Source organism: Nothobranchius furzeri, chromosome 2 (assembly GCF_043380555.1).
Source record: "Nothobranchius furzeri strain GRZ-AD chromosome 2, NfurGRZ-RIMD1, whole genome shotgun sequence".
NCBI classification, from domain to species: domain Eukaryota; kingdom Metazoa; phylum Chordata; class Actinopteri; order Cyprinodontiformes; family Nothobranchiidae; genus Nothobranchius; species Nothobranchius furzeri.
This window is the reverse complement of record NC_091742.1, coordinates 11,477,520-11,502,527: the sequence shown is the minus strand read 5'-3', so window position 1 is coordinate 11,502,527 and position 25,008 is coordinate 11,477,520. Positions and strand designations below refer to the sequence as shown.

The window sequence follows — 25,008 nt, the reverse complement described above, 5'->3', positions numbered from 1 at the left end:
TTCTTAGTCCCTACACCCCCAGCAGGTCCCTGAGGTCCAGTGACCAAAGCCTACTGGTTGTGCAACATGTGCTGTATGGATGGTTTTGCTGGGATGACAAGTAGTTCAGTTTTAGAGAGGTTGAGGTGGAGATGGTGGGATTTCATCCATTTTGATATGTCAGAGATACAGTTTGATATTCGTGCAGAGACAGTGTGGTTGTCCGGTGGAAATGACAGATAGAGCTGGGTGTCGTCTGCATATCAGTGGTAGGAGAAGCCATGTGATCGAATGATCTCACCCAGTGAGGTGGTGAATATGGCAAAGAGAAGAGGTCCTAGTAGAGAGCCCTGGGGGACTCCTGTGGCAAGATGGTGCACGGTAGAGGATTGTCCAAGCCAAGATATACTGAATGATCATCCTGTGAGGTACGATTCAAACCAGGCGTGTGCTTTCTCTGTGATGCCCATGCTAGAGAGTGTGGACAAAAGGAAGCCATGGTTGACAGTGTCAAATGCAGCCGATAAGTGGAGCAGGATAAGCACTTAAGATTTGGCAGTCACTAGCTTCTTTTAAGGATTCCGTCACTGCTAACAGAGCAGTTTCAGTGGAGTGGCCCTTTTTGAATCCATATTGGTATGGGTCAAGCAGACAGTTTTGTGAGAAGTATTCTGTGATCTGCTTGAAAGGCACCAGGAGCACATAAGAAATTAAAGGAAATCTGTGCAGATTTCTGTCAGAACATCATATCTGTGTGTTTGCTTCAACACAGTGGGTCAGCTGGATTTGGTGCTAAATAAAGCCCTTGCTTCTAGGAGCTGGTTCTGAAATGCCAAAGAAGTGAGTCGGAGATGTTCATCAGGCCCAGTGGTGTTTGATGTTTGCCGTTTCAGATGGAAAACTTATCTGTCCAACTGCTCATGAGTTTATTTATGTTGGTTTCTGTTTTGTGCAGCTTTCCTCGGTGCAACAGTTTGCAAAGAAAACAACAGTATCTGTTCCTGGATCCTTTCCTGAGAACTGAGATAAAGCTGAAACACTGTTAACGTGACATTGATACAAACTCCTTCCCTCATACAGAATCTTGTTTCCCTGAAAAGTGAGCAGGAAGTACATCAAACAGGCATGTTGGAGTGACTCCGGCAGCAGCAGCGCAGGTTTTTCCCAGTGTATTTGTCAGGCATGGGTGAATTCACAGCCTGTTCTCAGTTATTTTCCCCCTCAGGGCCAAGGTACTGTTGTTTTTGTTGCCTCTTCACACACACACACACACACACACACACACACACACACACACACACACACACACACACACACACTGGCTCTCCAAAGTGGAGCAGAGGTAAAAGTCTGCCAGCAGAGCAGAAGAGAGGCAGAGTCTGGTCTCGTTTCCTTCATCCTGTGTTTTATTTATTTTCATTTTCTGAGACATTTCTTTCCAACAAACTTGGACCTAAAAATAAAGATTGCATTGACATTTCTGCTGGGCTGGGCATCCAAACTCTTAAATTCCTATTGTCTTTGCATTTCCTAAATGCTCCTCAGGGATCTGCAGGCACAAATCTTCCACTGGAAGATCTGTTTTGACTTTTATTTATGTTTTATATGGTTAAGTGAGGATTTTACTGTTTTGATTTGCTTTTTCTGAGAGATTTGCCACTTAGTTTGGCAACTTTAAATCTTTTTATTATTTGTGTTTCACTTTGCTTTCTGTTTACTGTGAGAAAATAAGGCAAAGGGGAAGAGAAAATTTTGAAAAGCAACAAAAACAATGTTGTTTTTTTGTCCTTTTGGATTTTGAAACTCTTTAGTCTCACATAGCAGCTAAAACTTTAGCAAGAAAAGGAACTTCATATTTTAACTGCTAAATTAGAAGCTATAATAAGCTATTGTGTGTTTTGTAGGGTAACACACTTTTCTAATGAGACTTGCAGCCATTTATTTGTCAAGTACAGTTTCAGGACAGACGTTTTATCATAAAGCTTTAAACATCTGTCTAAAGCTGAGAACTTACATTTTCAAAGACCAAATAAACTCTTGTGGGTTTTTAAATAAAACACTAAAAATAATCCTGCGGGTGCTAGTTTAATTGTTTTGGTCTGAAGCCTGTGGATCTGGTAACCGACGTGCAAAGTCTCAGGCCATCTACTGTTTTTGTTTCTGGAAATTTGGCACCGACTGCAGACTTGCAGCTCTTGAAGTTTCCTTTTTGGGGAAGGAGGCGGTTTATGAGTGTGGGAAATGATTTCCAGTGGAGTTTTGGGGGACATTAATCCCAGTCTGTAGTTCCGTCTCCATTTTGGGTCAAGAGCCTGGGGAAAAATAATGCACTCGGGCTCGTGCACTAACATCGTTTACAGCAGTTTCCTCCCAGTCTCCATGGTAACAACATCTTACGAGTATCCATTATGTAATTGATTGTAACAAAGGCTGTGTTTACCTACTTTACCTGTCATACTTGAGTCAATCAGAGATGCAGGCCTACACAACTGGCTCTGGGGTGGATGGAGTAAACACTGCAGCCGATAAAGTCGTTGAAAGGGCTTTTAGCACCAACATGTGATGAAATTTTCTAAACAGAAGAGGTCATTTGGCCTGGGGAGCACAGATACCAACACGTGAAATCATCTCCCCCATTCTTCACCAAAATAAAGCAGGATGGATAAAAAGTTGTCTGATTTTGTGGTGCCAATGTGGTTTGTGTCATTGCCTCAGCGGTGCAGATGTTTCTGCATGGAGTCTCCTCCCAAGTTCTCTGGTGTCCACCCACACTCCTAAACTTTGCATAAATTAGTGACTGGGATAGCTCATCGTGCGGTCTCCTTTTGTGTTGACCTGAGCAGTTTAATCTAGAAAAGCTTCATTTCCGTGACCGTTTATAGCTCTGAATGGAAGCTCCCACTCACTCCTAAAAGAAGTGGGGGAAAATATCTGAAAAGATGAAGCAGAGTTTTACAGAATGTGAAACTGAGGGACTCATCAGTGACTTACAGAGAAGAGGAAGTGTGTCTTATTTTCTGGTTTTAAATGTGGAAGATCATTTTTAGCTAATGCCAACTAATCCTGTACAGAATATTAAAGCAATTCAAGGTTTTGCTGCAAGTCAGAGGCAAAAGAAATCCGCCTCAGAGCCGTGAGAGGGGGAACCTGTGGTGTGTCAGGTCATTCAGCCCTGAGATGGGAGATGCATGTGCAGATGGAGCCTGACATATTTGCTCCAGCAACCTTTGGAAGCCTAAAGCATAGAGCAGCTGTCATCTGATAGAAGAAAATCTGAATCACTTGGATCTAAAAAACCAAAACGATGCTGTTTCCGGAAACTCTGCGGTTCAGATCGGGCCAGACAGGAAGTCAAACACAAAAGCAGTGTAAAATAATTGGAAACTTCCAAAATAAAAGTCACATGCAGATTTCCATTTTCAGTAGCCAAAGTTGGGCGTCCAGTGGACAGGCTGGGTTACAAATAAAATAAAGCAGCAAAAAAATTCACACATAATTGAAACATTTTGTGAATAAATTGCAAGAGATTTTGTATGAAATTTGCAAATATGTTTGATTTCTCATGTGATCAATAATTCTCACGTGATCAATAATACGTACAGTTGAGTGCATTTTTCAATTAAGCTTAAGCATTTTGTATTGCAACATTTTTTTTGTCTCCAGCTAGTTTCCAGTTTCAGCTCAGGGAGATTCTGGGTCCATTACTAGCTGAGGACTGACCCATTATTAAAGTTAATGTTAATGATTTCTAATATCTGGACAGGTGTAGCATTTCAACTGTTTCCGACCTTTTAGGGATGGATATTAAAAAAAATTCTCCTCCTCTATGGCCAGTGAATCTGAATTAGGAACCAGCTGAAGGGCAGAAACATCTCAACCGAAACCCTGCTGGGATCAGATAAAAGGGCTGAACTCTCCGAGGTGTTTTTTGATGCCTCTGGCAAAGTCTCAGAAAGAAGAAATCCTCGTGTGCAAGTAGCTTGTGAAAAAAATCTGGATTATGTTGTAGGCTTTAGTTTGTATGTAGCACATGTATTAGTTTTTTTTAAAATTATTAATAATTTAATGCTTATTTAGCAGAAAAATGAAAAAATAATGTGTTTTAGGTCTCCATTTTTAGATAAAATAGGAAAAGTGTCAACTTAAAATCAATAGTAGGCCAAACTTTGCTACAGTTTAATCATTTATATCTGTTAGTGCAGCCTGTGGTTGTACTGTTTAAAAATGATCTTTAAAAAATCTAGACCAAGGCTGAAGGTGTCACTTCTCCTGTAAACACACACCTTTATTTATTTATTTATTTATTTGCATGAAAAAAATAAATGTTGCACTACTTCTTCACATTCAGCTCCACAGAGAACATTTGTCTGTGCAGAGTCACCCCAGTAGTGGCTGTTGTGTTTTATCCATCATATTGTTGCTGGTTTAACGGCCTCCTTTCCTTTGCATTGAAATCTCCCTCAGATGTAATATTGATGGCGTTGGCTGCCAGCGGAGAAGTGAGACAAGCTTATCTTTTATTCATCAGGCAACATGTGCTGTCTGGTTGCTGGCATTCTGTTTCACCTCGTCGGCATAGCACAGGTTAGTGGAGATGAGGAAGCTTTTATGTGTACACCCAGAATTACGATAAGGCGAGATGTGGAAATTTTTTGTTTGGTGAAATCTGATGTTTTGATGCAGCCTAGAGATCACGTCGTCAGCGTTACGCCTCCACTGAGATGTTAATCATAATCCCATCAGAGTTGTGGATTATGATGGACTCCTTCTCTTCGTCTTGCACGTCAGAAAGTTCAACCAAATGTATTCAGACAGCTGGCATCCTGGTGTTCAGATGCTGCTCGTTTGGAGATCCTCTTAATATTCCACATCAGCGCGCCGAGCTGCAGAGCTGGAAACTCCTTTTATCCGATCCTCTGCCCACTTAGCTACTAATGCAAATGGAAATCGAATCTGCTTTTTAAAGCTCATGAGAACGCGGCGGTTGAGAAATTCATCCATCGTCTGGGGCAAGTGACAAGTACCTGCTGCCTACTTGAATTTACATGTTCTCAAAAGTTTACAAAGCTGCATGACTCCTTGTCACTCTTCAAAGCTTGGCTCTGATTGGCTGCATGATGTGTTGACATGCAGTCATTGAGCCGCGGTTGTTGGAAACAAATTGTGATGGACTGGTGGCCTGTCCGATGTGTGTCCTCCACTTCACACCAATGACTGCTGGTTGTAGGCACCAGCTCTCAAAGACCCTGAAGACGTATGTGTGAGGAAGCCCTAACCCTAACCATGCTGGAAAATGCAATATATTATGCAAAACTAACTTTTGCATCCTTTTGTGCTGCCTTGCAGGTCTCCACTGCCTCTATAAACACTCCAAACATGAAAAAACTTCCATCCATTTCATGTCTGTTTAGTTTTAGGAATTATGTGTCTAAACCAAGTTGTTTCAAAAGGTTTGTGTGATTGAAAAACCAGGGACCCCACCACCACCTCCTCCTTTCCAGGCTGGAGGAGCAGTGGCGCTACTCTAAGCCTCTACCTGATACCCAAGCTCCTCACCTCCATTGTAGCCAATCAGGGGATGGGTGGGCATGGCCAAGTCCAGCTTGTTTTCTTAAAGTGAGAGCCCTGAACTGGCTCATTCTGGAAGGTACTAAAAAAGTGCTGAAATCACTTTGATAGGGATTTAGTGCAGATAACTTCATGAAGATGTTTTGTATAGACTATAGGATTATCAATTTTTTAAAGTCATAATATGTCTTCTTTAAGGCAAATTTAATGTCAAAATACTTAACACCAGAGTTTGGAACCTGTCTCCAACCCTTCGCAACTGACTTTCGGTCAGTCTAAAAGCATTTTAGGAGGAGTTGGCGACTAAATGTGTGAATATAAAGATGGGAAACAGAACAAATCTGTCAATACTTAAGACACTTGTGAAAAAAAGGATTTAGAAATGTTCTTGCATTTACAAAAATGTAAATTCTGTGCAGTTCTACATAGAAATTGGCATATCTTGCTGCTATTTTGACTCTCCACCTCGTTGTCAAGTGTGTCAAGTTGGTTTCCGTAAATCAAAGTGCAAATGATCAGGCAATTTTGTGAAGTGAGTGAATTACAAATAAATCCAGGATAAATTTAGACTTGCCTAAGTCCAGAATTTGTGTCATTCCAGGTGAAAATTGGTCACCAGCAGTCACGGTCCAGTGAGAGACTGGCTTGAGGCTCTCAATTCCCCTGATCCCAGTTAAATGCATTCAACCTGTGAGCACTTGCTTTGATCAGTCATCTGATAGAGGCTTTAAGTGCATGTTAGGAGTGTGTTCATCCACCTGATGAAAGTTATGAAGCTGTTAATGCTGCACCCACAGAGCATTTGGTTCATTTTAAATGGTAGCACTGAGATAAACAACTCTAGAGTAAACTTTTCCACCTTTTTTCTCCTTTTGTTGCTAAATGGTCTCGTACCTAATGGATATCCGGTGAGCATCTTAAATGGGCCAAATGGGTTTTTCTTTATTCCAGAGTAGGGCTGGATGATATAGAAAAAAAGCGTATTTATTAAAAAAATCATATTGATTGATATCAATAATTATTGAAAGCTATATTGAAAAATATCTAATATATTTTCTGTGCATCCCTGACCATCTTAAACCATTACTTTATGATAAAACAAGTTGGTTGCATTACCAGACGTGTTTTTATCGATTCTCTGTTCCAAACCACTGTTGTTTGTTTGTTGCCACACTGGTGAAGCACTTTAACCTTTTTTGGAGACTTTTTCTTCCACTTCTCCTTACTGCAGCATCTTGTTTAAGTCACATTGCCGTCTGTTTAGGTGAGAGGGGAGGGCTTGGTGACGGTGTGCTGGATCTGTGTTTTTGGGCCAATACCGATATGTGTTAAGTTCACTGCTATGGCCGATAACCAATATTTGCCGATGTCAATATATGGGGAGACGGTGGCACAGGAGTTGAATGCTTGCCCCGTAATCGGAAGGTTGCAGGTTCGAGCCCCGCTCAGTTTGTCGCTGTCGTTGTGTCCTTCGGCAAGACACTTAACCCACCTTGCCTGCCTACCTCTCAACATCAGGACCACACAGAATCTAGAGCATTTTAAATCCCTTCTTATGACACACTTTTTTGATTTGGCTTTTAATGCAGGTTGACTTGAGCATCTTAATAGTTATTAACAGTTTTTATTATAAATTATGACTGTTGTGTGCTCATCTTATTTTAGGTTTTTATTGTTGATTTGTTGTACCTTGTACAGCGCTTTGGGTGTAGCTTTGCTGCTGTAAATGCGTTCTATAAATAAAATTGACCTTGACGTTTTGCAAACTTGCCGGCTGACGACACATGCACGATGACAAAAACTCCCAAAAATCAAAAGGCCCATAAGTCAAATGCTGCAGAATCCAAGCAATAATGATCCAAAAACAAGTTTTTTTATCACAGTAAAGCTCCATGATGGTGTAAATACAGAAGAACCGCTCCAGACCTAACACCTGGACCTGTTTCTCACCTTCAGACATCGCTGTGGTGGAGATGACGGATGCTTTCCGCCAGCCCTCGCTCTTCTACCATCTGGGAGTCAGAGAAAGCTTCAGCATGGCCAACAACATCATCCTGTACTGTGACACTAACTCTGAATCCCTTCAGTCTCTGCAGGTAAGCCGCCAGAACAGAGCCGTCCTGACCACATCATCCAGATAATCACCCCACACAGGCGCTGATTAAAAACTATATTTAGGCTGTCGGCTTAATGGAAATTTAATTTCATGTGCAAATGCATGAACGATGTGTGTAAGAAGATGGGTTAATGGAGCGTTTAGAGATGGGAGGTCAGCAGCTGGGTTAGAATGGGTGAAAATCAGAAAAATCCTTATTTACCTTCTATTGTAACCTGAAACATGACGTTTCAGCTTCATTTTCAGCGGTTCCTGCACAGATAACAGAATGGGCTCTAAGGATAATGAGGAAATCCCTATTGACCCTTTGCACCGACGTCACCTAATCACGTGGGTCCACCATGCTGGACGGCAAAAGCATGTAAACGGTGAGCGACACGATTACTAAACAAAGGGAAAAGTAGAGCCTGAAATTGTTTTTGCGATCAAAACAAAAACAAAACTCCACCAGCATTCCTTCCACTAGTTTTTGCCCAGTTCAGTTATCAGAAGTAGCGCATCTAGCGGGGGCTCATAGAGAGCGGTATGTTAACTAGCTTACCAACGTTAGCTTACGTTCTCTCTGCAACTGCGGCTTGTTTTGACTACCTTCACTGGAGTTTCTACGGGTGAAAATGGTCCTTTTGCCGTCTAACATGGCGAAGGGGGCGATCACATGAGTGGCGTGACGTCATGTGCAAAAGGTCAATATGCTGTATGACTGTGGGAGTGTCCTGCAAAAGAAGTCTGCGGCTGTAAGAACTCATTTCCGGTGGTTATTTACTCTTAAGTGTGCGTCAGCCTTCAATAACGCAAACCTTCCCTGTAGAGGCGTGTCCTAACACAACATTTAAACTTAAGAAACACTCTCCATCCCATTGAATCTGGGTTTGATGACCTAAAACTACTCAAGACGGCTCTAATACAGATTGATTCTCAGTAATCGGGATCATTTGCTCTTCCTGTGGTTTAGGCTTATCTGGAAGGTGGAAACCTGAAATGAAACGCTGCTCTCTATTAGGCTGCAGGTTTTCTTTAAAAAATAGAGGGTTTTTTTACCAGAACACCAAGATCAAAGGAGCTTTGTCGACTCGATGTACTCATGATAACACTGCATTTCAGGGGAGCATTTTTCCTGAAGGATTAAACGTTCTCCGTATAGAAGAACACTGTTCTAAGTGTTTAAAAATATTTTTAACATTGTAGTTTTTTTTTTCTTACTGTTTAGTAATTTAGCTTTTGTTTTATTTTTAAAACATCTGGTTTGAGCTGCAAATGAAAAAGTCCCACTGTGTTTTACTTCCCAGCGGTGGATATCTGTAACACAAAGAAAACGTTTATCTGATGAAGCATAAAAAATAAAAAGCATCCAACCACGATAAGAGCTTAACGAGTCCACATCGGGATTTTTCTGATTTTTAAAGCTCAGAGACACGATTCCTGCATGTTTGTCAGATTTAGTGATGAATCGCTCCTGTAGACACTAAAGAAGGCTGAGGGGACATTTCAGCCGTTGTATTAAAATGACAATGTGTAGTTTTTACTATTGATCTCTGTAAATATCAATCAAAATGCAGTTGAAAATTAATTAAATGATGCCCAGTTGTTGAAAAATATTGGTGGCTTTGTAACATATAACCATAAAAATCAGGTCTCAAATACACGGGAGCGGATCCAAGTCTCTGGGCGACGCCATATTAGATGCCATGTTTCCTTCTACGGGAGCCCTTGAGGACTAAATGCATTTACTGATTTGTAACAAACTGTAACAAAATTTCACCAATCATAACATTTACCTCTTCGCTTGGTGCCAGTGATGAAAGGGAGTCTGATGTGTTTGTCATTTTGCTTAAGTTTGCACTCCCCAGGCTTTTGACCCTAATGGGCTTGCTTGCTTGCCTGCAACGATTTAGGTATCTACTGCCCCCTATCGCCAGGAAAAATACACACTGTCACTTTAAGGTGTTAAAAACACCAACGCACAGCAATGATGAGAGGTTCAGTTTCGTTTTTACAACAGTGAGTTAAAACTAACACTAAAGCCTGAGTCATGCTTCTCCGTCTGTGTCAGTGCGGAGACACGCAACGCCATCATCCATCCTTGCGGGCCTGCTGGAGAGCTCCGCAAGGACGGACGGAGTCAAGCTCTCTTTTCGAAACATCCGTCAGTCGAGACGGACAACGCAAGCTTGTGATTGGTCAGGACGCCGCTGTCGTCTACACTGCCGCCATTGCGCCCTCAAAAACATAAAGAGAGCCGAGAATAACTAATGGCAGACACGGAGAAGCTTGAAGAATACCTCGCGAAAAAACTCTAAAAACATGAACGTTTAATTCCCCGTGACTGGAGGAGTGAAAAGATGCGCAGCAAGCGTTTTATTTGTGGACGGAAATGACAGGAAACGTGGGTTTAGAGGTGGCGAATGCATGAAGAGGTGGAGGAGGATGAGAGACAAATTTGTCCGTGTTAAAAAGTCTCTTATATACAAAAAACACAATATAAACACACTATCTTGGACCGATACATGAAAGGATACAACAGAACAGCGCTACGCCCTCTGTTGTCCTGCTGGGGAATTGCTTTGCAACACTCCCCAGGAGACGGAGAAGTATGAGGGCAAAACGCTTCCGTCAATCCGTGCGTGTCTGTCCCTTGCGGAGCTGACGGAGGAGCATGAATCAGGCTTAAGGGGTGAAAAAGCAAGCCAAAACTGCAAAGTCTCTTTTTCTCTTTCAAAAATGTTTTCCTATTGTAAATAATGGATTTTTAAACTGAATATAGAAGAAGGGTTTTATTGCCTTTCAAGATAAAAATCACAAGAAATAAAAAAATATTTATTAAAAATAACAAGATAAAGAAATAAGTAAGATTAAATATAAAAATGACAAATGAAAAAAAGAATACTAATTTTAAACGGGATATAATATGCTAAATTTACCTTTTTAACTGCCTATATAAACACTCCAAACATGAAAAAAAATCATAAGATAATTTTTTGTTAGGTTTTAGGGATTATGTGCCTTAAAAGAGTTGTTTCAAAATTCCCTGTTTGTGATGTCACAAATGGAAAGATTTGCACAGAACCTCGTCTTACCTCTCCAGGCTGGGAGTGCAGCGGCTCTACTCCGAGCCCCTCCCAGATGTCTGAGCTTATCTGCTCCAGTTTATTTTCTTACAGTGACAGAGCCCTGAAACGGCTCATTCTGGAAGGTACTGAAAACGTCAAGAATAAAAACATTTTTGTGAAAGGGATGTTATGCAAAAACTTTCATGTTTTGAATCAATAAAAGAACATTTTTATCTTCAAAAAAGTAAATATGTGTCCTTTTATGAATATTTGACTAGAAGCTGCTATTCTTCATCTCTCTGCTTTAATTTGTCATTGAGAAGAAATTCTCTTTTTAACTTGACAACTGCTTGTAATGTAATAAATTCAGATAATAGGATTATGGTTTTTGTTGTTGTTTGCTTCAACATCAAATTGCCTTCGGGGAGAAAATGTTCTCGTCCGATCTCTAAATCTATTTGTCTCTGCTCTTTTTTTCAGGAGATAATTTGCCAGAAGAACACTGTAAGTACAAAAAGCGCCGTCTCCTCGCCTATTTCCCACATTTCTCACCCGCTGCTCACACATCACACTTATTCTTTGGTGCAAAGAATATGCCGTCTTGCGCATTTGGGGGGCAGAATATCTGTCGCCTTATGCTTCTTTTCTCAGTGTCATAAAGGCTTTCACTTGTGCAGCCCAAAAAATGCTGTTGAGAAACTGTGATAAACATTTTTTTTTGTCTTTTCTTTCATTTTTCAAGACGTGTTTTATAAGTCACCGCACAGAGAATTTCACTTGCAAAGAAAACTGGAGTATTCAAAAAAGGTGCTGCCCTAAAACAGAGGAAATCCTGTTCATAACTGACACCAATTGTACTCGAGCTCCTCGGATTCAAAAGATACTGATATAATTCATGGTTTTGCAAGTACTATGCTGTTTATTATATTTATAAATGTTTATTTATCTTATTTTACTACTTAAAATAATACGTACACGGCTCTAGGTAATTAGGTGTTGGGGCTACTAATGCATAGGAAATAAAATACACTTAAGTGTAAGTTACAAAGACAAACTAGTACAACACACTTAAAATTATTTACGGGTTACTACTGCTGAAGTATGTACAACTCTGAAATCTAGTTAAGTGAACACATTTTGAAGTACTTTGTACTAGTTTGTTACTATACCTTGTAATTAAGTTTAATCTACTTTGCATTAGCCCCAACTTATAATCATATCTAGAACCGTGTTCTTATCATTTTCAGTGCAATCATTGTGCATGTTTTTTTCAACTAAGCTGAACTAATCAGATTTTACAGTGTGTTTTGGGGACAGATAAAACGCATCATTTAGTGCAAGAAAATCATAAAAAGGGTAATTTCTGAATGTTTTCTGCTGCTTTATTATGGACTATGCATAAATACATAGAGATTGACGTACTATAAAAAATGACAATCTGCATAATTGGCACAATATGCTGCAAACTATAAAGCTCAAAAATAAACCATGAAAATGAATCACACGTCTAAATCCTCATGAGAGCTGACGTAGATGAAGGCCAGCGTTCAGGATGTTCAGGAGTGAGAGGACAGGTTTCGCTCTCCTGAGTGGTTTTCTCAGTGTGGACAGAGTTTCTGCATGAAGCACACTGTTCTCCGACTCCCGCTGCGAGAGGAGAGCTGATTATCACTCTCAGAATCAGAGTGTGATCTCACAGAAGCCACTCGTACACTCTCACTGCCATTTGTTCTCTCCTTCCTGCTCGTATCGACAGACTTAAATGCTCTCTGCACTCCTGCACGAACTCCAAATAAATCCTCAGAGCCTCCAGCCTGCGTTACATCTAGCTGAATCAAAATTAGATTCAGCGATATTGGATATAAACAAAAAAGGATTGCTGTAATTGACTTAACCCTGCAGCTGTTATACAAACGGTTTTATATCATCATGTTTATAGTAGCTGAAGGCACAATTCACACAGGAGTTAAACTGCAGCTGAAAATATTAGTTTTGCTGTTAGATTTAACGTCTAAATTAGCTTGACAATATCCCTAAATTGTGTTTTATTCTTTTTAATACTGTAATGTTTTTCTTATAAAACATTAAGTTGCCAACATCGAGCTCTGGTGTTGCATTTTAGATCATAAAACATAAGAACATATATCACTTTTTTTTCTTATATTACAATGAAATCTACATATTTGGCTGATATAAGGTAAGGGCGGTTAAGCTGCGATCAACATCTAAAACTAAAGAGTCGAATTTCCGCAGGGGTCTGTGTACTCACCATTGCTGAGTATGGATTCAATAAACAGATTTTTTATTCTGAGGTTTTTACTTCCAGAATCTTAATTTTCAAGTTTGTCAGAAATAAAAAGTGTTTTATTATTAGCCGTGTTTTCAGCTGTAAAATAATCTGTCAGATCAGTGCGTCTATTTATAAACGTAAATTTTAAGCTAGTTTTATTTGTTGCTAAAGTGCTAAACACTGAACGGTTCAACAATGCTGTTCACTTGTGTAAAAACAGGCCTAAAAGTGATAATGTCGTGCTATTTATAGTAACACGAGACATCTGCATTATTACCAGACGTAGCATTAGCTGCCTTATGCTAACAGCTGCTGTAGATGCTAACGCGTAAACAGTCATCTCACATAAAGTCATGGAAACCAATTAAAGCTAGAGGTCAAGTAAACATGTGCTTTTTCACATTATCATCGGGCAGGAAGTGATCAGGTTCAGAGTGTGTCACATCTTAAATGATCTGGGTAGAAACGCATCTTGAGCATTATCTGTTCCCAGTCTTTCTTTCTAAATACAGTCTCTCCCTTATGGCAGATTATCAATACCATCTAATCCTTAAAAATCTGTTATGCAGTTAAAGAATTGATTTATCTGCTTATTGAATGACTCCAACATTCTCTCTGCCAACTCTTGTTCTTGATCTTCGCAGCTTTTTGAGTGAAATTCATGTTTTTTTGTTTGTTTTTTTTTACCTGCTACATTCTCCAGCTGGTGTATTTGTGCAGTTTGGCACTTAGCTGCTGGTTGTTCAGTGTTTTTAGTCCCAAACAAGTAAACTTGCAGTACAATCAGAGAGCTGAAACCAAAACCAGGCATCGAGCCAGGTTGAGTTATAGATTTAAGCCAGTATCTCATACTGGGCTGCAGTTTATGGCAATGAGGTTCCTAAACAGACAAAGAAATATGTGAAGAATGCAAAATATCTGGACATTAATCATTATTAATTAGTTCTACTACAGTTTTTGCAGCAGTAGCGTTACACAAAAGCAGTAATAACTAATAAACAAAGAACATAGCAGCTTTTTCCACTCTAGATTTTTGCTAAACAGTGTCATAACTGCCATGAAACACCAATCTGGGTACTTAGTTTTCATGCATGGGTCTTTTTGCTGATGCGTATGTGGCAAACTGTGTTTAATGCAGTGTGTTTAACTGCCTACCATCATAATTGAAATCCAGGATATTAGCCGCTAATTTTGTGGATCTAATTACCGTGACTTCCTGCACATTTGTTTCCCCGTGCTACTGCATCCACTGACTTGTTTCTGGAACTGTAGCCCACAGGCACAAACTCGCGTAGCTCACCGAGTGTCACCAGTGTGTTAGCGGCTTATAAACTAGTATAGGTTATAGTCTGGCTCTGCTGAGGTGAGTTGTGTTACTGTGAATCCAGATGGACATGTACAGCGGTGTGAAAAACTATTTGCCCCCCTTCCTGATTTCTTATTCTTTTGCATGTTTGTCACACAAAATGTTTCTGATCATCAAACACATTTAACCATTAGTCAAAGATAACACAAGTAAACACAAAATGCAGTTTTGAAATGATTGTTTTTATTATTTATGGAGAGAACAAAATCCAAACCTACATTGCCCTGTGTGAAAAAGTAATTGCCCCCTGAACCTAATAAAAGGTTGGGCCTCCCTTAGCAGCAATAACTGCAATCAAGCGTTTGCGATAACTTGCTACGAGTCTTTTACAGTGTTCTGGAGGAATTTTGGCCCACTCATCTGTGCAGAATTGTTGTAATTTAGCTTTATTTGAGGGTTTTCAATTCAATTCAATTAAAAAATACTTTATTAATCCCAGAGGGAAATTGATTGCTGTAGTAGCTCAGAATAATAATAATAATAATCAAGTCATCAAAGAGTTATTGTATTTTACAATGGCTGTTGGCAGGAAGGATCTCCACTTTCTAGCATGAACCGCCTTTTGAAGGTCATGCCATAGCATCTCAATAGGATTCAGGTCAGGACTTTGACTAGGTCACTCCAAAGTCTTCATTTTGTTGTTCTTCAGCCATTCAGAGGTGAATTTGCTGGTGTGTTTTGGGTCATTGTCCTGCTGCAGCACCCAAGATTGCGTCAGCTTTAGTTGACGGACAGATGGCCGGACATTCTCCTTCAGGATGTTTTGGTAGACAGTAGAAGTCATGGTTTCATTTATCACAGCAAGCCTTCCAGTTCCTGAAGCAGCAAAACAACCCCAGACCATCATACCACCACCACCATATTTTCCTGTTGGTATGATGTTCTTTGTCTGAAATGCTGTGTTACTTCTACGCCAGATGTAACGGGACATTTGCCTTCCAAAAAGTTCAACTTTTGTCTCATCAGTCCACAAGGTGTTTCCCCAAAAGTCTTGGCAATCATTGAGATGCTTCTTAGCAAAATTGAGACGAGCCCTAATGTTCTTTTTGCTTAACAGTGGTTTGCATCTTGGAAATCTGCCATGCAGGCCATTTTTGCCCAGTCTCTTTCTTCTGGTGGAGTCGTGAACACTGACCTTAATTGAGGCAAGTGAGGCCTGCAGTTCTTTAGAAGTTGTCCTGGGGTCTTTTGTGACCTCTCGGATGAGTTGTCTCTGCGCTCTTGGTGTAATTTTGGTCGGCCGCCCACTCCTGGGAAGGTTCACCACTGTTCCATGTTGTTGCCATTTGTGGATAATGGCTCTCACTGTGGTTCGCTGGAGTCCCAAAGCTTTAGAAATGGCTTTATAACCTTTACCAGACTGATCTCAATTACTTTTATTCTTGAATTTCTTTGGATCTTGGCATGATGTCCAGATTTTGAGGAGCTTTTGGTCTACTTCTCTGTGTCAGGCAGCTCATATTTAAGTGATTTCTTGATTGAAACAGGTGTGGCAGTAATCAGGCTTGGGGGTGGCTACAAAAATTGAACTCAGGTGTGAAACACCACAGTTGGGTTATTTTTTAACAAGGGGGGCAATTACTTTTTCACACAGGGCAATGTAGGTTTGGATTTTGTTCTCTCCCTAAATAATAAAAACCATCATTTCAAAACTGCATTTTGTGTTTACTTGTGTTATCTTTGACTAATGGTTAAATGTGTTTGATGATCAGAAACATTTTGTGTGACAAACATGCAAAAGAATAAGAAATCAGGAAGGGGACAAACAGTTTTTCACACCACTGTACATTATGGGTGACATAACAGATCAGATTAACTGAATCTGTCACATTCTGCAGAGAAGGCATCCATGCATGTTTCCCCTGAGCTAAGGGTTTACCTGTAAATGTCTTGTGCAGGTTAGTGTCAGACTACCTGCAGTTCAGTGAAATATGCAAGAGTCTGTACAAGCAAGCCGACCAGACAGACAGTACATCAGTACTTTGCAACCCCTTGAGCCTGGAAACGGGACTTTGTTTTAGGTCCTCTTTCTCTGCCTCTGCAGCTGCCGGTGTTCTCATAATCCAAAGTTGCACTCTAGGAAGCCGTTGTCTACGGATTATCTTTTCATTGCTTCAACTTTTCTGTCACTTCCTTTTTCAGCTGGCGGTGAACGCAGCAGCAGTGTTTCTTTTTTCCTTTCAAAGGCTTTTTGTGCTAAGAGAAAAACGGGATTGATTTATAAAAACCAGGATGCAGCCGGGTTCCAGCTCAAACACCCTTTAGATGCTCGTGTTGGACACTTTTTTAGTATCCCTTCTTGAAAATAGTTTTTATTGCAGATAACAATAGGTGATTTTCAAGGTCTGCCTTTTAGCTACCTGTGACCAACGCCGCGGTCGGACAACGCTGTGACCTCAGCTGGACAATAATGTGGTGTTGAGACAAATAAAGACACTTTTGGTGCTGTAAAAACTAAACATGACTTTCTCCTGAGTGCCTCAGCTGGAGGCTCCTGGAAAGCAGCCAGACTTTGGGTTTTCCTTTATTTTTTTGTGTGCATTGATCTGGATGATCATGCAGACTGTGTCTCGAGTGCAGCCCCTGACGGGGTTGTTATCACCGAGGCTCTCCCAGCTGCTGCCTGTTTAGACTGGCTCAGTGAGGTTAATACCGCAGAAACACTACTGTCTCTGCAGAAAGATGTCAGATGAAGCTTTAAGGAAACAGCTCAGGCTTCCTCCAGGCAATCTGCCTCCACATCAGCAAAACCCAAACCGGCTATAAAACATTCACTTTTACAGATGGGGAGCTAAAATTTGATGTGACGGTAGCTGAGATTCGTTCCAGTTTCATGTGTTGTGAGATTGTGCATCGTGTTCTTTCAAAGGTTTTACTAAATATGCGTCTTATTTCTGCCCACAGACATGCTCCGCTAACTACACCTTCATCCCTTACATGGTGACGCCCCACAACAAGGTGTACAGCTGCGAGAGCAGCCTGATGAAGGGTCTGACGGAGCTGATGCAGCCGAGCTTTGAGATGCTGCTGGGACCCATCTGCCTGCCGCTGCTGGACCGCTTCATTCAGCTGCTCAAAGTGTCGCAGGCAAACTCCCAGTGAGTGCCTGCACATTCTGGTGTTCCATAACGTTTATCAGAAATACAGAATATGGAACAAACACCACTCACCATCGCGGTCCCTATAGGGATGTTGAATGTGTTTTTTTATTGTTCTGCAAAGAAAGGGAGAAGTGGCTATTTATAGATTTGTTTCATGATGTCAGGAAGGTTTGATTTGTTCAACAGAGACCATAAATAGTAAAGCAAAACTGTAATTCTCTATCGTAAAGCTTTTACTTTCTAAAGGCACATCTCATCAGCCCACCCATCTTCTAAACTAATATTTTGGTTCGGTTCATCAGGATTTTAATTTGCATTGTTATCTTTGCATCACTACAGAAACAGTGTTTAAACATGAGATTAGATATAAATAGTTTTTGTTCCATACTGGGGGAGTATAAAGCCACTTAAGTCAATTATAACCCAGTTAAAGGTTCAAAAGTTCCACTGAAATCCAGGTTGTGCTTACGGAGCTTGTCTGTTAGCATCAGTTAGGTGCTTTTCTGTAACTGTTTGAGGAAACACCTCAACTACAAAAGCATCCAATAAGAGGAAGTCTATTAAAAGCATTTCCTGCTAATGCAGAGTTCCTCTGAAAGTAATCACATCACCATTAAAAAATGGAAAAGACATGCTGCAGGTCTGAGCTGCGTTGATGGTAATACAGTAGGTACTCCTGATGCCACGTGACCTGGTAAAAACAGAAACATTTGCAGGTGTGCTTATTGAAGCATCACTGCGTGCACGCCTCCTCTTTGACTCACACAGAGATCCACATTTGAAAAATAAAAGTCATTCACATCGTCTCTGTTGCTGGGGTAAAATTTTGAAGCATTCTTGCCAGCAGTTGTTGCTGCAGCCAGTTAGCTCTAGCTCAGATCCGGGAATAGTGACTCAGGATTTGCAGGCAGTGAAGAGAAATGTGTTCTATAAGGAAGGCTTTGTCACCTGGAAACCAGCATGCATAAAGTAATCACAGTAATGTTTTTTTGATCGAAACTCATTTATAGTAAACCAAAAGGTACACGTTGCACGAATAAGCATGGTTAAGTAGAATCTGCAAAGAAATCCGAGACTCATGAATTCCTTTCTTGTTTAACCAGTAAAGCACATCTATATAAAAATGTTTCCAAGCACAGAGCCTTGTGGAACTCCACAGCTAGCAGATGTGTAGGGAATATACACGTTTTGACATTAAGAAGAATTTGACCTAAATTAGTAATCTAAACCTATCTAAGAAAAATACTAGTTGTACTAGTTGATGCATTTCTGAGATCTAATGGTATAAGTACAAATTTAACTTGTGGCTATGAGAACATGATGGGTTGTCTTGGGATGTTTCTGTGTTTTTTTTTTTTTTGTGATCAAATCTCAAACTGATTTATATCTGTGCAAATGGTCACAAAAGTGATTTTTAAGTTGAGAGTTTCACACCTATTTTATAACTAGTTAATAACTCTTAATCACACTTTCATTGCAAAGTTTTAACGGAAGCAACTTTAGAAGTGTATTTGTCTTTAAAGAGCAAGTCACCCCCTACCAGATTCTTATTCAACTCCCACTTCCTGTTAGAAAAATGCAACAAATGCTGTTGCCTAGCAGACCGAGAGGGCGGAGCCGCTAACAAATACACACACACACACACACACACACACACACACACACACACACACACACACACACACACACACACACACACACAGGCTCACAACAACATTGTGACATCATATGGTACCAGCTAACGTTTAGGGTACCTCTTAGCCTCTTAGCCAATAGCGATGGAAGATTTAAATTCAAACGCAGTGCAGAGGTTTTACCTGAAAACAGCACAACACTGACAGTTTTAGGCAGAAAATTAAAATCTTAACTAAAATCCACTAAAGTGCAAAACTATTGACTACATGTGTCTGCAGCACGATTAGACACGTATTTATATAGTTTATCAGAAAAAAAAAGTTGATTTGGGGGTGACTTGCTCTTTAAATGTGAATAAGCCGTCAGAATAACCAAAATATCCCTTTATGGCTTTAGCTTCATGAGTTATCATTAAAATAAAGTATGATCAAATCAGACTTTTGTACAACTCTGTAAAGTGAAATAAAATCAATATTTTGAAATGACATCTTTAAAAATCTAAGGAATTTTTTTCTTTTCTGACAGAAAAATAATGTGAAGAAGATACTGAGCAGCACTGAGGAAAAAGATTTACTCTAATGATGGTTGAATGGTTCCTTTAGGAGATGTTAAACCAGTTTTTATCGGGTGGTAATTATAATTTATGATCTTTTTTTAGGAAGTGCTCCCAGTACGTATTACAGCTGAGGTGGATTTTAGGTCAACTCTATATCCAGGCAGATCATCTCTGCTATGATATTGTCTGACATGTATGAATGCATGCTTTCTGTCCTGCAGCCAGTACTTCAGAGAGACGATTCTGAATGAGATCCGTAAGGCTCGGGAGCTTTACACCGGCATGGAGCTGGCTGCCGAGCTGAATCGAATTCAGCAGCGGCTGGACAACGTAGAGTGCCTTTCAGTGGATGTGGTCATCAACCTGCTGCTGACGTACAGAGACATCCAGGTACTTCTGACTGAATCAACCAGGATTTCAGTAAGGCGGTCAACTCAGGTGAACGTTGTTGTGCTTGACCTTAGCAGACGGTGTCGATGTTAAAGAATCTGGCGCCCTTATCCCTTCAGGGGAGTTTTTCTTTTCCCGCAAACCTGAGTCATTTCAGACCACCTGCTGAGAGCTGGTGGCAGGTCTTCTGGACCTTCCACCATTAGCACTTATTGTCCACATCCTCCTGCTTTACCAAGGGCAGTGCACAAGTTCATGAATCATTCATCACAACAGCAGGCATTGAGTATGACCTGAATTATTCAACATGCTGTGGGTATACTGACTATGTAGGCAAGTATAAGATACAGAAAAATGATCAAGAGCTCACTCAATTATAAAAAAAAAAGAGTTTAGCAACATAAGCAGCTCTGCTCCTTAGCTTGATCCGAGTTCTGGTAAAATCTGTGTTTGAGGAGCATTTATGCAGAAAGGCTTCAGTCCCTGTTATTAACGTGTTCTCCACTCACTATTCAGGATTATGAGTCCATTGTGAAGCTGGTTGAAACTCTGGAGAAGCTTCCGACCTTTGATCCCATGGCTCATCCACATGTGAAATTCCACTATGCCTTTGCACTGAACCGGTAAGATGACGACCTTTTCCTTTTTTAAACTTTAACACAAACAAGGACCAATTCTTATACAGTAGTTGTGCTCAGTGGCTCGATTACATTTTTAAAAGGATTTTCAAATACTTTAATGTATAAAATTTACATAATGAAAGCATTTTTAATGATCGTTTCTTATTATAATCGGTCACTATGAGGTTTTAATGCCTTCTGAACATGAAAATAGTCTCCTACACCTGTCTCCTGCATTCTTTTCTGATAGAAAATAGACGTTGAAACAATAGGATTAGAAAAGCCTGAAAGATCTACATCACATGGTCACTTTGACTCACCCATATTGGTTCACGACAAGGAAGGCTGTTGCTGGTTTAGCGCCCAGATTCAGGGGATTACGTCTCGGCTAGCAGAAGCTAACTGGTAGCATTAGCAACTCAACCACACAGCCTCTTCAAGGCTTGTGTTATTTGTAGAGAACATTCATGTTGCAGAGCAAACAGTCAGTAGTCATGTTGCTGTTATCCAATCAGAGGTGAGATGTCCAAATATCAGGAAATAAGACTCCAAATCCAGCCATGTTGAAGGTTGATCATGGAACACAGACACTCTGGCGTACCCTAGTGTTCAGAGGTGGTATCGCAACAACGGAAGTAATTTTCCAGCCGTCGGGGATGTAGGTTCACTGCTGACACGTTCCAGCACCATAAATCGTACAGGATACGGACTAATTTCTAAATTGTACAGCAGCATTTACCATTAGAACATCTTGTGGGCTCAGAATTAGCTGCTTGACTTGTCAATTCCGCAATTTTACACAGTCCCAGCCTCGCCGAGCAAACTTTTTAGGGCAACAGGGCCCTCTAGAGGCTGGTAGGTGTAAACAGAAACCCAGTGTCATGCCCATCAAAATGAAATTTTGAGTATGGCCTTCAAGGCATTATTTCCTACTGGAGATGACTACAAATGTATTGATTAAACAAGTGGACCACACCTTCATGATTAAAGTAAGTTTGTTGCACTTTGTGACTGCAGTTCTCCTCTTGGACAGTAGGTGCTGTCAATGAGAAAACAAACTGCTTAACAACTTTATTTTCTTAAATTTCTGCCACCCCCAAATCAACTTATTTTTTCTGATAAACTATATAAATGTGTGTCTAATCGTGCTGCAGACACTTGTAGTCAATAGTTTTGCACTTTAGTGCATTTTAGTTAAAATTTTAACATTCTGCCTAAAACTGTCAGTGTTGTGCCGTTTTCAGGTAAAAACTCTGCACTGCATTTGAATTTAACTCTGCCATCGCTATTGGCTAAGAGGTACCCTAGAACGTTAGCTGGTACCATATGATGTCACAAGGTTGTTGTGAGCATGGGTATGTGTGTGTATTTGTTAGCGGCTCCGCCCTCTCGGTCTGCTAGGCAACAGCATTTGTTGCATTTTTCAAACAGGAAGTGGGAGTTGAGTAAGAATCTGGTAGGGGTGACTTGTTCTTTAACATCGTGAGACCAGCTGTGTGGAATGCATTTGCTGCTGATCTGTGTCTGAAACACTCCTGTCCCGGTGGAAAGAGATGTGCTGCTAGGCTCTCAGGGGAAACATGCCTTTTCAGTTATGCGCTGCTTTCTGGTGGAGGAGTTGTCTTACTGACTGTAAAATTCAAACTAACTTTGAGATTTTAAACATAGCGCTCACAATAGTTTCATTAGTTGTTGACGTCCTTGAGCCCCCGCCCTCCAACTCCCAAAGAAAGGTCTTAGAGGACAAAATTGCTGGTGCCGTATTACGCCACAGCTGCTGAAAAGCATAGAAAGTAGGTCAACAATAGAGATCAAGAGCTCCATTATCGATCAGTCAATGAAAGAGGTTGAGATTGGTTGTGATTGGGACCCTGGTTATTATTTATAGTACATAATATAACGTTTTATCTGCAGTTCAAAGGGAGCATCTTTTATTTGTGCGTTTTGTATTTTCTACGTTCAGCGTAAAGTGAACACACTTGTGTACAAATGCACGTGCAAGGGGAGGCTAAACTGTGTAAACTATAGAATAATGACAATGAATTCCTAATGAAGGAAAGGGACTTCACCTTGTTATTTCTAGTCATTTTAGTGCTTCTACAAACAGCCATGTATGTGTGGTCAAGTACATGCGGTTTAAAAGGGCATCACTACATATTCTGTTTTACCTTTACAATAAATAACAAAAATGCTGCTTTTTTCTAGTCATTATTAAAATAAGATTCAAAAGTCTCTTTTATTGTAATTCCCAGGTGTTTTTCACCAGTGTGTTTGGTTTGTACAGTAGGGCTGCCGCTCCACACAGATGTACAACACAGAAGGTTTTTGCTGCTGGTTTCAGACCAGCTGCTGTTCTAGTGAACTTCCTGTGGTTTTCATGGTGCAACTGCTTCAATCAGCAAAACAGAGCATGCTGCTCTTTAATTTGGCTGCAGATGTCAACCATATAATCCCAAGAATTCCTTGTGTTCAATGTTGCAGTCAGGAAATCAACAATGAGATGCTTTCTGTGATGAAAAATGCTAATAAAAGCGAAAGAAAAACCTTTCCTATAATCCATGTGCAGAATAAGCTGCAGATATTTTTTGTTGTACTTGATTTAAGCAGAGTAGGATGAGTCACTGATGCTGCTGTGGAAGGAGAGATGTGTGGTCGGATTTGTTCTTGTTCAGGAGAAAATATGCCGCCAAAAGGCAGCAGTGGGAAAGTAATCAGATTGCTTACATAAGTAGAAACGGTAGAAATGTGAAGTATAAAGCACCCCTTGCATGAAAAGCATTAATGTCCACATCTTAATGTGTTTTCTGCATAGAAAGGCTCAGTTTCAGGTAATATGTGGTATCGCATACATTAATAATTTATAATTAACCCTTAATTAAAAAAATATATATATATTTAAGTTGTAGGATTCATTTAAGGTATTTTTACTTTTTCCCCAACAAAATGTTTTAGCTAATTTTGTTGTTCTGCCTTGATGCATTGCTTTCCTGCAGCTTTTTGGCTTAATTTACACTTAAATCCTCCATCTAAAGCAAATCTATGTTCTGCATTGTAACGATAATCTGAAATAATCAGAATTATGTAAATGTGCAGTTCAGTAATTTTTTTAAAATTAAAGAAAGAACAAAGAGTCCGAACTCCTGCAGATGCACACCTTGGTGTATTTTACTGAATGAGTTGCATCCGTGCTGGGATTTCCTGAATGTTTTTAGAATATTTGTGAGGATTATCAGTTTCCTGGCATCTGCAACCCTTCTCAGTTTATTTTTCAGAAAGAGCAAAAAATGTGAGTTGATTTTGGTACGGATTGGTGAACAAATTGAGACCTAATTAAGGCGATTTGTGATTTGTGCATGACAGTCGCACAAAAGTTTGTTTGAAGTCAATCATGGATGAAAATGTGCGTTTTTTTCCCCCACGTTGTGCATCTTTTGCTTGTTTAATTACTTAAAATTTGCAGGGTTTTTTTTGTGTAAAAATTACTTGAGATTCCTTATAAATTTTTTACATTATTATTTAAACTTTATGATTTATTAGATAATGCATTTAATTTAATAATAGAAAGGCTTTCCAACCTGATGTTTCACTGACTTGTGAATCTGCAGCATTCAGCCCACACAGACCCCTGAGCCTTAATAAGAGCGTGTAATCATGTCCTGTCCTTAACTGATGTGCCAGGCGCTGGAAGATTCAGTCTCGGGTTTAAAGGTGATAAACGGCGAGCCTTTTCTCAGGTCTTTGTGCTGCTCGTCTGATGGGAGACAGGAAAGAATGTCCTTTATGCCAATGTGCATCATTACTCTGGAGAGCAGGGAGCTGTATGAGAAAAGTGCAGCTCTGCGTGTTCTTCCCTCAGGACAGTCGCCATGGTGATAGCTGTCAGCTGCTGTGTTGTAATTAACCTTCCCACCCTAAAGAGTCGCTGCATTATGTTCATCAGGACTGCTTCTTTGTTTGAATCCACTTCAGGTCCAACAATTTAAGAAACGCTGACTTTAATTTGAAGTCATTTTCTATTTAACCACTTTTCTTTCATTCAGTTGTAAAACAAGTGTGTTTAACGCACGCCATGTATAATACAGTCAAAAGTAAAGAAAATCAATAAAGTGACCAAATTCTTTTTGTTTTTTGAGTAAAGACAAAACATTCTGATTTTTGCAGAAAAATGGAAACGCGTAAAGAAGCTTCGGTTTATAATTGTTTTCATTATTTTTAAATGACTTTTTAAAAATAAATTGTGTTGACTGAAAACAGGTTATTTTCTGACTGCAACACTTTCATGATCTTTCACTAAAAAAACTTATATGATTTGTTTTATTATTGTTGAACTCATGCATAAA

At 40.0% G+C, this 25,008-nt stretch overlaps 1 protein-coding gene across 1 annotated transcript in view; it reads left to right on the top strand.

Moving 5' to 3' along the window:
• The window catches only part of map3k5 (mitogen-activated protein kinase kinase kinase 5), a 73,417-nt gene that overhangs the window by 10,679 nt on the left and 37,730 nt on the right, over positions 1–25,008 (top strand). The window contains exons 2-6 of the mRNA XM_015947629.3: positions 7,504–7,643; positions 11,191–11,214; positions 17,271–17,464; positions 19,880–20,048; positions 20,565–20,671. Coding sequence (XP_015803115.3) covers positions 7,504–7,643; positions 11,191–11,214; positions 17,271–17,464; positions 19,880–20,048; positions 20,565–20,671 — 634 coding nt within the window. The remainder of the gene's footprint in view (positions 1–7,503; positions 7,644–11,190; positions 11,215–17,270; positions 17,465–19,879; positions 20,049–20,564; positions 20,672–25,008) is intronic.